This window comes from Pseudorca crassidens, chromosome 6, assembly GCF_039906515.1.
Source record: "Pseudorca crassidens isolate mPseCra1 chromosome 6, mPseCra1.hap1, whole genome shotgun sequence".
Taxonomy (NCBI): Eukaryota; Metazoa; Chordata; class Mammalia; order Artiodactyla; family Delphinidae; genus Pseudorca; species Pseudorca crassidens.
In genome coordinates, this window is record NC_090301.1 from 30,554,812 (window position 1) to 30,569,074 (window position 14,263).

General features: G+C 37.7%; 1 protein-coding gene across 1 annotated transcript in view; it reads right to left on the minus strand.

Moving 5' to 3' along the window:
- The window catches only part of PARD3B (par-3 family cell polarity regulator beta), a 1,041,103-nt gene that overhangs the window by 228,050 nt on the left and 798,790 nt on the right, over positions 1 to 14,263 (minus strand). Inside the window, exon 19 of the mRNA XM_067740882.1 lies at positions 8,672 to 8,782. Coding sequence (XP_067596983.1) covers positions 8,672 to 8,782 — 111 coding nt within the window. The remainder of the gene's footprint in view (positions 1 to 8,671; positions 8,783 to 14,263) is intronic.

Consider the following 14,263-nt stretch of genomic DNA (forward strand, 5'->3'; position numbering starts at 1 on the left):
TCTCATTTCTAAGTTCTAGTCACCAAAGTCCTTGTACCTAGTTACAGCCACCCAAAGCTTTCACAGAAAATGTTCTCAAATTGTGCCTCTGCCATCCGTAACCTCATGGAACCAAATAGATCTGTTATCTGACCGGCAACAAATCCAGCGAATTACCAAAGTTTGGTGATTATATTGAATATATTTTTTTGTGTGTATATTAAAATGAAATATGCAGATCAACAGAATTTAGAAATTCTTTCCAAGTTTTTCTCAGGTTAGATATTCTGAACATTTCTGTGGGATCACTGTAGGTAGTTTAGTAAATTCCTTTTTAGAATGTATTTCAGAATGTAATTGTAGCACTACAATTGAGTACAATAATATAATATGTCACTCTAGGGTATTGGAATATAAGAGTATTCTTTTAAAACGCTTTTTTAAAGAGCTGGTGTACTTTGATCTTAGAAGTTTGTCTAAATGACTGCTGGAAAGCATGCCAATCAAATGATTCATTTTATGTATTAATCCAGCTCGGCTGACAAGTAGTTGCTAATACAGCACTTCTAACATTGACTCAAGTCGCATAAAAGGATTTTGGCTCATAAAAAATGCTGGCATGGCATGAGGATGTAGGTGTTCCCATCTCTTGTCTCTAGGAATATAGGCATGTGCCAAATTTTGCTGGTGACCACAAGCATTTCTGGGAAGATAGGTGTTATGAAGATCAAAAAAATGTACAGCTATTAAAACTACCTGCATCCCCCTGTATTTCACACCCTCATTTCTCTAAATAAGAGATACACCTTGGAAGAGGGGTGGTGGGTGTGTGGCCACTATACCCTGTGTTTGTGCTAGCTCGTGCTGACCCTTTCTCTCTCTCTCTCTCTCTCTCTCTCTGTTTTTAATTCTTATTCTAGGGAAAAAGGCTACCCTTACCCTAATACAAGCATCAATAGTAATTACTGGGATACGGCAAATCTCTTTTCATTTACTGAGATGGTTAGCACTATCAAAGACAGAAATCTGGTAGCTTCTTTCTGTAAGCATAAAATGAGAACATGACCTTGTCCTGAGAAATGCCGTCTAGTAATATTTTTCATAACTTCCATGCAGTGATGATCTAATAAGAATCTAAAAGTAATTAACTGGATCTCTTTTAGCCAACCAAAGCCTTATTCATTTTTATCAGGATTCTAAGGGAGCCATAAATTGGGGCATTTTGAAAAACTGGGATCTAATCCAGTCCATGATCTGATCAGGGTTCAGTGGTAATAATAAATTGGGACTATTATAACTGGGAATCATTCCAACATTTTGCCCATACCACAGGACCTAGCAAATTCTATTGCAAAAGACAGGGATATTGAGAGAGGAGTAAAACAATGCTGAATTAATCATTTGTATGTAATCATGCCAAAACATGGGTGTTTTCAACAGTTTAAATAGTGCCAAAGTTTAAGTTCAATAAATAATTAATTATAGAGATTCTCTTGGCAAATTAAAGAAATCAACCTTCTGGTTCCTTTAATAAAATATGCACTCTTTTTAGGATATAATAATACAAAATCCTATCATTTGTTGCTCTATGTATTTAGGGGTGTAATACTTATGTAGGTTACAGCATAAAATACTAATTCAGAATATACTTTCCTTTTCTTTCTTAGAATACAATAAGCATCTTCATTTTTCAGTGTGCACAAATGTTGGATAAACTCTAGCCTTATTCTGGTTCTCATTTCAATTTCCAGTAACATAAAAATCTCCCATAATTAAATAAAATGCTGAGAGGTTGGGAATAGATTTTCACCCACTTGTATTCTCAAACTCTAAATGGTTTCTGAATGTTTTTATATCTCTGAGATGCATTTCGTTTATGTGGGGAACTTGCAGCTGCATAATTAAATCTTGGTTTGCCAAATATCAAAAACACATGTATTGATTTAAACTAAGGGAACAGGCCACAAACAGCTCAGCTGATAAGGCAAGGGAGAAGCCTCCGCAGTTCTTGGAAGGCTTCCTAAAGGAAAGAAAACTAAGAACCTTGAGTGCAGACACTGAAACCGATTAACTTGCCTAAATCTTAGCTTCACTCTCACTTAGGCATTCCGTTCAGGCCAGTTGTTGAAAACAAGAGCCATATGTTTTCATACTTCTCAATGCTGAAGCTAGAGAGGTTACCACTTTCCGCCCTCAACTCCTCATTGATCCTAAGATTCTAATAAGATCTACAAAAACAATGTTTCATTAACACAGTAAATGAGCTCCCTTGCAAAATAAACTCTGATATGGTATAAGAGTAATAGAAGATCTTAGAGTGCAAACTCATATGTTATTAAACTCCCCCCCCCCAATTTTAGTAAGAAGTTTCATTTTTTAAAATTTAATTCAGAATCAGTAATACGGGACTTTAATGGAAGACAGCCTTTGGTCAATGGAGATTTTCTCCCTCAGTGCAATAATCTTAAATAAACGAGGGGAACATATTTATCTTTAACCAATCTCCACCTGACTTTTGAGAAGGTATTAACAATACAAGTACAACATGCATATTGTTAGGTACTTTATAGGTCCTAGAATCTGGTTAATTTCACACTTTGCAGAAGGTTACAATTTTAAAGTCTTAATACTAAACAACAGCAATAAAAGTACATGGTTTACTGACTCGTTAAGACCATACCTTGCTTTTGGCTCACCATACTAATTTACATAATCTGAATATTTGGAAAATGCTAATTTAATTTAGCTTGATAAAGAATTCTAGGAGAAATAATCTTTGAACATAATATTGGATTCATCCTTCTAGCAATGGATATAAGCATTTGGAACTAATGTTTTATTATGGCCAGTTTCACTGGAGCGTGAACAAAATGATGAGTTTATTTAAAACAGAGCTTCACTGCCATGGACTGTTTGACTTGTTTTAGGAGGGGACACATGATCAGCTCAGGAAATCAAATATGAGACTAAGAAAATCCTAACACGCAATTATGAGCAAGAAACTTGGGCTTATACATTCAGATAATAATAGTGCATATGCTACCATGAATCAATGCCACAGCCAGTTCAAGAAAGGCCACTCTAACGAGTTTAAAGTAAATGCCTCTATACTCAGATATTCATATATTTCTCAGACCCTAAGATCTGGGAGAGACCACAGCGCTCATCTAAGGACACATGCAGCATTAATGGCACACAAGATGATTTCTGACGGTATGTGGCTCGATGAATTTAATTATATTAATTTACATGGTTTTGCATTATATAACTTTTTATTTAATTGAAGGTATATAGATATAAATAAACCAATGAAGATAATATATCAGTGACTGAAGTTTATGAAACTGATGCTAGTCCGATCCTTTCCTGTTGCACTCATCCTTTCTCAGTGTAATCATCAGCTTCTTATTAGACATTTCCAGTGTCAATACACTCACCACCGCATGAGACACTCGAATTTGTCAGGATGCTTTCCCCTCAATCAAGCTGAAGGCTACCTCTTTTTTTTTTTTTTTTTTTTTTTTGGCGGTACTCGGGTCTCTCACCGCTGTGGCCTCTCCTGCTGCGGAGCACAGGCTCCGGACGCGCAGGCCCAGCGGCCATGGCTCACGGGCCCAGCCGCTCCGCGGCATGTGGGATCTTCCCGGACTGGGGCACGAACCCATGTCCCCTGCATCGGCAGGCGGACTCTCAACCACTGCGCCACCAGGGAAGCCCAAGGCTACCTCTCTTAAAATAATTCCTTTTTAGAATCTTCAAGAAAATAAATGAATGGATGAATAAGGAGAGAGAGAGAATGGAAAGTGAATGGATGCTATAAAATACGTCTAATTCCTCTTCTCCGTAATGTTCTTTAATCATGTGACATCAACTAAGTCCTAACTCTGCAGGCTATGCATTCCCAGGTCCTTCCATATTTTTCAGGAGACGTGGATTTAGTGCTGCCATTTTCTGTGTGTGAGACAGGCTTAGGGTATTTCAGGTGTGATCTGAGCAGTATAAAATAGAAATTATTGTTTCTTCCTTCACTTTTGTACATGAACTTCTGTAGCCTAGGACTGGATTAAGTTTCTGGCAGGCACATCCCCATGTTGACTCATGCTAAGCTTACCCTCAACTAAAACCATCAGGCAAATTTTTCATATATTTGGTATTAAGTCAAACCTTCCACATCCTGTGCTTGTACAGTTCCTTCTGGGACCTAAAAGCAAGACTTTACATTTATTCCTATTAAGTTCCTTTATGTTTTTTTCAGTCCATTGTTCCAGATGATTCTGTCATCAGACACACTGTCAACCCCTGCAGCTTCTTGGAATTCAAACTCTGATCAATGGGCACCATCACTGATGCCAGTGCTCAGCAGGCCAGCGTTAAAAATAAATTTTTGAGGAAAACTTTTTTCTTGCAAGCCTATATTGATGGACTATTCATTAGCAATCTTTGCGTACAGTTTCTCAATTAGCTAATAATCCTTCTAGGGTTACAAGATCTGGTGTATATCTCTCTGCAATGGCCACAGGATATCATGAGAAAATACAATTCTAATGTCCAGGAGGTAGTACCCCTACTCTTTTTGAAGTCCATAGATTAGAACAGGGATTTTCAGTCTCCACATCATTGACAGTTTGAGTTGGATAACTCATTGTTTGAGGACGGGGACTGTCTTATGCATTGTAGGATGTGTAGCCATATCCCTGGCCTCTACCCAGTACACAGTGGTGGCAACTCACTCCCCACACCCCCTCCAAAGCTCTGACAAACAAAAATGTCTCCAGATATAGCTAAATGTTCCTTGGGGAGCAAATTTCCATCCTCCATGCCTCCCCCCAACCCCCGAAGAACTAAGAATCCCTGTTCTAGACTCTGCATTCCTCCAATCTAATCTAATAACTCAATCCACCAGTTGTGGCTTTTTTGACCTTTCCATAGCTATAGCTATGAATAAAATATTCATATATATCACCAAAACAATTCCCTATCTGGAGTTAGATACATAGGCAAAGTAAAACAAGATATGGAAATCATAAGAAAAATAATGAGAGGAATGATATAACCCTAAAATTTAGAGTTGAGGTTAGATTAACCCTCGAGTAAAACAGTTACAAGGAATTGACATTCAAATGATATGATTTAAGAGGTAATTATAAGGACTTTTGCATTTGGATGCTCATCAAGGTATTATTTGGAACAGTGAAAAATGGAAATAGACTATACGTTTGAAGACAACAGAAGATAAATGAATTATGATATACTGATCTCACAGAATATTAGTCACCAAAATGACATAATTTCAAAACATTAATGACATGGGGAAATGCTCACAATATAATGGGAATTCTGTGAAAACAGTAAGTATATGCAGTATGAATACCAAGTTTTCAAACAAAAAAAATATAGTAAAAATATCATAAAAGTAATAATAGTGGTTATGGAATTATGGTAGAATTATGCATGACTTTAATCATCTTCTTTACACTTTTTATGTTTCCAAAACTTTCTTAATAAACTTATCATCTTTGTAAGTTTTGTGCACATGAGGGGATGGGGTGGGGAAATACCCATATTCCCTTAGGTGAGTGAGCACTGGCAAGCGCTCCTCTTTGTCTGTAGAAAGTGTGCAGGTAAGGTAGGATGCTTCAGAGAGGGCATATAAGAAAGATGGCGATGTTTTTATACTGGGTTATTCAATCCTCCTGGGAAAAAAATCTGTACATCATTTTCATAGAATGAGAAGAGTTTAATCTAATGTTCCAGCCAAATCTTGTCCCTCAAACTCAGTGATTCTCAGACTGCTGAAGAGTCACTTTGGGTGTAACTATTAAGCACAGATTCCTGAACTCTAACTTCCAAGATTCTGATTCTGCAAGTCCGATGTGGCACTCAGGAATTTTCACTTTTTAACAAGCTCCCCAAGTCATTCATTCTGATGCAGGTGGCCCATGGGCCATATTGAGAAACATAGCTATCTATAAGAAGTCATGTGTTTTGATTTGGATGAGTATTTTTTTTTTGCCTCTATTTTTTTTTTTTTTTTTTTTTTTTGCTGTACTTGGGCCTCTCACTGTTGTGGCCTCTCCCGTTGCGGAGCACAAGCTCCGGACGCGCAGGCCCAGCGGCCATGGCCCACGGGCCCAGCCGCTCCGCGGCATGCGGGATCCTCCCGGACCGGGGCACGAACCCATGTCCCCTGCATCGGCAGGCGGACTCTCAACCACTGCACCACCAGGGAAGCCCCTTGCCTCTATTTTTGATAACTTCTTCCTGGTTATACACTAAACAGAATTGGTACGGACCCTCAGCGGTGTGTCAGTGAACTGGCTCTTTGAAAAAAACAAACCCAATTTACCATCACCTGCCAGTTTCTGTGATGTAAATACTCCCACCATGACTAATCTCAAGCTACCAACGGTTTAGCAACCAGCTCACAGAATTCTTGAAAGCTTAATAATCATCTTTCATAAATTGGTGCAAGCTGGCTTCAGTGATATACAGTATATATTATATTTAAGTTATTTAAACTCTTTGAAAAAGGAATATGTTAATGAAAAACTATTGTATCTATGACAACTAGGATGAAGCAAGTAAGCAACCGGATGGCTTGAATCATCTTTAGGTAACAAATTCTAAATGTATTAGAACAAAAGACAACTTTGTGAACTTGTATACACTATTTCCTATTTTATTCTATTTTTTTTCTTCCTGTGGCCAGGCCATGAAGAGTGATACATTTGCTGAGTTCTTTAAGAGTTGTGAATTGTTTCCAATGGATGATAGAGAGCCAAGAAATGGGACTGCAGGGTTGGGAGCAATGTCAAATGTTCAGCCTTCACTTCACCCTCTATGGTCTTCAGTCCCTGAGCTGTTGAAATATCCTTGGCCATTAATTCTATAGCACCCAACCATAACATCAACTTCTCCCACTCTTTCCCCTTGTACATGATTGAGACAATGTTGTCTCTAGGAAACCCATATCAGATGTGTTTTATGTGTTCACGTGCTGGAAGTGGCCTAAGTGGGGGCTAATAGTATAGTTCTTTCAATATTTTGACCAAACATATTTTAAGAAAATTGGTCCTGAAGCCCATATAACCAGCTGAGGTGAGTTTACAGTTCTGCTTTTAAGAACAAAACTCCTCAGGCACCTGCTTCCTAAAGGCAAAACCAGAAAGGAAATGAACTCTTGCTTAAAGACAACCCACCTTATTTTCTGAGTTATCAATTTTCTAGCTGGCACAGAGTTCCCTAGCTACTAACAGGAAACCCCCCAACCCCAAGCAAGTGTTGAGCTGCAAAAAATGTGAAGTCTGCATTCTAGCAAATAGCTCCATTTCCTGAAGATGAGGCAAGAATGTGGTACCTCAGAAAGTGAAGTTAGGGGAGCAGTAAAGACCTATGGCATGGTCTCACCGCACAGATGTCTTTGCCAATAGATGCATTTAAATCTTAGCCTGAATTACATTTTACATTACAGGGTTACTGAATCTGGGGCTATGATGGAGAATTCATCTTTCTTCTCTTTGGGGCAACTCTGACAGGTGAAGAGTCAACAACAATGGAAAGCACTTGATTTCTTTTTTTCTGCTCCACTGACCCTGGAACTGAGCTTATCAACCTCTCAAAAACAAGAAAGGACTAAATAGGGTTTTTTTTCTTGCTATTGATAAAGTCAGCCTTCTCAATGGGAATAGACCACAAGATAGGGGTCAAAGCTTAACAGTTAGATACTCTTAGCCTGCTCTGTGCCAGAAAATGCAATGAATAAGAAGTATGATTTTCCTAATACACATGCTAGAATATTAAAATAAGTTCAAGAACTGACTTTTTAAAAACGACAAGAACTATTATTACTAATAAGCAAGGAAAAATTTGCACAAATCTGACTTCATACATGATCAAGTCAGCATCAAATACTTAAAACTATGTAATAATCTCAGTCTTTCTCCAGGCTTCATTTGATTGTGAAGGCAAAGAATTGTCAGGAGAAATATGAATATTCACTTACATGTTTCAAAATCAGACATTTATACATCTACTTGGGATAAATGCCAGAGTTAACATCAAAGATATGTGAAGGACCTCTTGTCCTAATGGAACATTAAGCTCCTCAAATAGAAGAATTCAGCCCTTGCAAACTGTCATTATTTCAGTAAATGAAACCGGCCCTTTAACAGATGGGCAACACACTTTGCAACTTGCTGATGGCCTAATAAAAGGCACTGGCTTTTTAAAAATGAAGGGCATGTACTTCTCAAATTACAGTACCCAAATGGGCTTAGCAGAATAAAATTAAGAAGGTATACAACAGCTTGACAAAAATTAGGAACAGACTATGGAAATTTGATAGCTCTAAACATCAATATCCAGATGACCTTTTTATTAAAAAAAACCTCGGGAAACAAAAAACTCCTTATTTAAACCATAGGGAACATATGCATTGATATAGTCAAAACTGGGGGTAGCACATTATGGAATTATAAGTACCAATATAATAAAAACATGAAGTCAATTTCTTCTCAAAATATAATAAAAATTCCCTAAAAAGCAGATTCCATTTATATCAGGTATCTCTCCTTTTGTATCAGTCAACCTTTATGCTTCTTAAAATAAGATTTCTCCAGTTGACTGATGATATAACCAAGTTAACACAGACCACGCATGAAAATAAAATAAGAGGCCCAGCATTTCTACTCACCTCTCACGTTCTTCTTTCATTTTTTCCAGCTCCTCTTCTCTCAGGCCACCATGCTTCAGAGGACCTTTCTGCTCAGCCTTTCCACCCTTATCATCTTTCTTCTTTCCAAATCTAGTGAAACATGGAGAAGATGATTGTTAATGATAATTACGCTCTTTTCGTGGTTAGTTGAAGATATTTATGAGATGAATTCATTAAATTCTTTATTCTAAGAAATACAAGATCATTTCACATAAAATGGAATTCTTTATTCTAAGCAATACAAGATCATTTCACATAAAATGGCATTAAAATAAGATGCTGAGATCAGAAAAATAATACAGTTACTGAAATCCCCTCCTTTTCCTCTCTTCCTTCTTTCCTTCCTTCTATCGACTGTGCAGTCTGCACAAAATCATGTGATTAAAGACTAAAAATTTCAAACCATTAATTCAGTAGAGATTAAAGAACTGAAAGGTTGTTGTTCCCATATAGCTAAACACTGACCGACCTCCTAAATAGTCCTCCAGAGCTCCAGGTGGCATTGACATTGAAGATTAAACTCATGGGATTACATAGTGAGAGTGCTGCAAGGGACTTTACCGAACACCTAGTTCAACATTCTCATCTTAAAATGGAGAATCAAAAGCTCTGAGAGCCCCTGGGCCTTGACCAAGACCACCCAACAAGTTCAGGGCAGGACTGGGATTAGAACATGGGTCACCTCCTACATTGCACATTTTCCTTCAGGCCATATGCACTCTCCCATGTAGCTGCAGTCTTCCCAAATCAGCCCAAGGTCAGTGTGCTAAAAGCCCTCCCCGGTGCTTGGCATAAGTGTGGTTAACTGGGCACAGTGGTGATCTTATCTTTTTCCTCCAGCTTTAATGAGATATAATTGGCACATGAACACTGTGTAAATTTAAGGTGTAGAATGTATTGATTTGATACATTTATAAATTAGAAAAGAATCACCACCATAGTATTAGCTACCACCTCCATCCTGCCATGAAGTTACCATTTCTTTTTTTGTGGTGAGAACATTTAAGATCAACTCTAAGCAACATTCAAGTGCATGATACAGTGTTATTAGCTATAACCATCATGCTGTACATTAGATTCCCAAACTTATTAATATTATACCTGGAAGTCTGTACCCTTTGACCAACATTTCCCATTTCCCTACCTCCCAACCCCTGATAACCACCACTTTACTTATTTCTCTGAGTTTGTCTTTTTTAGATTCCACATATAAGTGACATCGTACAGTTATTTGTCTTTCTCTGTCTGACTTATTTCACTTAGCATAATACCGTCAAGATTCATCCAGTTGTCACAAATGGCACAATTTCCTTCTTTGTCGTGGCTGAGTAATATTCCACTGTATACATATACCACATCTTCTTTATCCATTCATCTTGATGGACACTTAGATTGTTTCCATATCTTGGCTATCATGAATAATGTTGCAATGAACTTAGAAGTACAGATATTTCTGCGAGATCCTAATTTCAACTCCTTGGGATATACACCTAAAAGTGGGATTGCTGGATTATATGATAGTTCTAGTTTTAATTTTTTGAGGAACCTCCACATTTTTTTCCACAGTGGCTGTACCAATTTGCATTCCAAACAATAGTACACTAGGGTTCCCTGCAATTATGATACTTTAAAAGAACATTGTGTTTCCTTAGCACTTTTGGGAAAATGAAACTGCACATTTGAAATGAAAAAAAAAAAAGCAGCAATTAATTATTGGTAGAACATATTCTTAAATGATAGGCATTTTTACCAATAGATATTTTCTTTGGAAGCAATCTCCCATAGTCTTGGTATTAACATACATGAAAAAATAAAATGACTGATGCTCTGCTGATAACTAGGGATAAAAGTCACTCAATCATGCATAGTCTTCAGTTATGGTAAAGACTCTTCTTAAATCTAAGGAAATCCCATGTGTCCCTTGCTTCTTATTAGATAGCTACAAATTTAACTAAGTGTGCGTGTGTGTTTATCCCTTTAGCTTACTCATTCTATCTATGATTCTTTGTATGTATCTATGTATCCATCCATCCTTCCATCTATCCAACCTGAGGACATTTTTCAAATTACACATGTGCTGTTGACTGCCCCCTTCCCCTGCTCCCATCCCTCTCCCCTAGCCTCCCAACACACAGTGACTCAGAATCTCCTCACACGAGGACCTGAATTATAAACTTGTAAGAAATTCCCGTCTTCATCAGAATTTCATAAAAATGGGTACATATTAGTCTCTTTCTGGATTGCATTTCAACCCAAAGTGGAGATTACTGGCCAAGTGGCAGCTCTGAGTATCACACGTGGAAGATGGCGCTGCAACATTCATAGTCTTGGTGTTAGCCTAGTACAGAGTGCATCCTGCTTTCCTCAGAAGCCTCTCCCAGCCTTGTCTCTTCTGCATATTTTTCCATTATAATTTCAATTAGCAAAGTCTCTTTCATGAACTTCCTCTCTCCCCATTGCCATCTCTCCACCTGCCTCTGCACCTACTTCAGTCCTTTTGCTGTATCCAGTCTAGTCTGGCGATCTCAGTTGATCAACCATCAGCTTAACTCCATCATCCCCAGCCTTTCTTTTTGTTTGTTTGTGTTCTTCCTTTTTCCTGCCTCCTTTTCTGAATCTATTCCTTTTTCTCACTGAAGAAATGAACTGATCCCATTCATAGAAATAGGAAAGAGAGAAAAATACAGACAAAATATGAGAACACTAACTTTCAAATAATTCAGATTTGTTAATATATTCAAGATCTCGCTTCAACCTACAAAGCGGGAGATATCTAAATAATGTGTTTCCATGAATACATTCTTTAACTTCTCAGACCCACGCAGAAGAGTCGTAGGGATCAACATTATTACTATAAATTCCTTTATGTGAGAATACTTTAGTACACCACTTAGAAAAATAATTTTCCCTCAAAATGTCACTAAATATAATAATACTGAAACAAAGAAAAATCAGAATTGTGGGGAGTGAGGGTAAAATAATGCCTCAGGAAGCAGATGAAGGCAAAATTGTTGCCATGATCTCTACAGATTTTAGGCTTGTTTTTTCCCCATGTCTCAAATATTTTCTTGTAAATTTGGAGGGTTTAGATTTTCTGAATGAAAGCAGTCTGATTTTTGAAGGGTAAAACTAACCTATACCCTAGTCGACCTTGATCTTTATGACCACAACCAACGTATTGTTTTTTCCTTCCTGCAGCTAAAATATTTCACTTGTACTGCAGTTTGAGAATAGCTTACTATTCTTCCATTAGAGTGGGATATGTTTGATGAAGAAAAGGTTAGTTGTAAGTAAATTCTGCCAAGCATTTTCTTCTAAGCAGGAACCATCAATAACAGTCCATTCAAACAATTCTATAAATATTATGTTTTGATTTAAAGTTAATGATCATTTATTAAAGTTTCCAGTGAGAAGGGCAGAAATAGCTGTGAAATTTATTTCATTAGACAGAGAGCAGCCACCAATTACCTTATTTTGTAAAGTTTGGGTAGGTTCAAGAATAGAATTATAAGACAATAATCTTCAAAAGGGCTCCCACATTGTTGAGATGAGGAAATTGAAACTCAGAGAAGTTAACTGCCTTTTATTTATTAAAACACTGAATTCTTTTTCCAGTTTTGCAATGAGACAACTTAATTATCAGTGGTGGTAGTGGTGGTGGGGGGAGTTGGGAGAAAAGCATCAATCTAGTGAATTTTACAAGCCTGTGTTCTCCTTTCATGGCAGCCTCTCTGGGGGTCATTTCACAGCCATTCTTACCTTCACTGACATACACAGAGAGGAGCTGGGGAGATTCAAATACATTGATTCCTCTCCCCATTAGCTATTTTTGTGAGAAAAGTCATGCAGACTTAAATGGCTGAAATTACTGCTTTGCATTCTAGGGTTTCGAATATCCACTGCATTCCAGGCCTCCCATTACCTATTACCTAGGAAATTTGAGAGTTGGCCATTCTGGGCTAGATGCCTTAAGGAAATTGCTTATAGGTCAACCTTGCTTTATATAAAAGATATTTTCCTGAAGAATTCTGTGCAAACATATGGTTTTAATCAATGAAGTCGTACTTTCCACGTACCTGGAAAGCCTGTTTAAAGAATCTTATGATGGATCTTTCTGTAAAGTGGAAAAATCACCTTTCAACATACTCTTTATGTAAATTTAGATTTTCATGAATTATATGTTTGCTTAAAACACCTGTTCCTGTTCCTTTTTTTTTTACCAAAACACTTTATTTTTATTTATTTTTTAACATCTTTATAGGACTATAATTGTTTTATGGTGTGTTAGTTGCTGCTGTATAACAAAGTGAATCAGCTATACGTGTACATATATCCCCTTATCTCCGCCCTGTTCCTTTTTACAGAGACGTTATATGAAACAGCTTCATGGAAGACTAGCTTGCTTGCTCGCTTTCTTCTTTCATTCATGCATTTGTTTCAAAGAATATTTATTAGGCAACTATTCTGTGTCAGACATTGCCATAAGCACTGGATGTAGGTTGCTATTGTATTGGGATACAAAACCAGACCCTACCTTCATAAAAGTTACATTCTAACAGAGACAGTCACCAATCAAGTGTGACTATGTAATTGTAAGTTGTGAAAAGTGCTATGTAGGGAGTCAGGAGAGACGATAACAGGACATTGATTGGTTGGGAGTCTTTAATGAAGAAAATGACATCTAAACTGAGAGGATAAGGGTGAGAGATTCCAGACAAGCAAAGATGGAAGATAAGCCTTGTGGGTGAAGGAAAGAGGACATGCAGAGGGCATGAAGTGCCTGGTGACTGGTGAATCCCAAGCAGTGAAGGAAGGCCAGTATCTGAAGCGAGGAGAGCAGAGGGGATCCTTGCACAGGATTCAGATGGAAAGAAGGGTAAGGTCCATGGAGTATAGATCTGAGAGATACTTAGAGTTTAGTCTAAGAATAACAATAGGTCATTTCTAGTGATTCAAGGAACAGAGAAGCTAGTAAGGAAACTGGTAGATTTAAAGACTTGGTAGTGGAGAAACCAAGTCATTTTAAGCAGAAGTGATACAATGTGATGTATACTTCACAGGACCATCCTGGTTGCTGAAGTAAAAATGTAGCACATAAAAGCAGGAAACTGGCTGGGGAGGGCTACAGGAGTGTGGGTGAAAGGTGATGGCGGCTTGGGTGATCCGTGGCTGCTGAGAAGAGAAGACAGTGATTTGGATGTGATAGGTCAATGGAGACGCATCAAAAGTTGACTTCTATGCACGGTTATTTTAGTGTGCCTTCGGGAAATCCAGATGGAAAAGGGAGAACAAGGATAAAACAGCTAGGAGAGGAAACTAATTTTTTTATAGAACTGATAAAGGGGAAATGGAGGAGTTCCTGGGTAATTAATTTATCAGTTAATATGATGCCTCATGTATAAGAGAAATGATTCCTATCCATAAAATGAGATTTCTTGGTAATCTCATTATAAATGAAGAAATCAAAGTAAATAGAATATCCAAGGTGGAAAAGAACCTCAGAAAGGGTTACAGAAAAATACCAGAAACAGGCCTCACCCGTGTTCCTATTTTGCCTATGTAGGGAAGCCC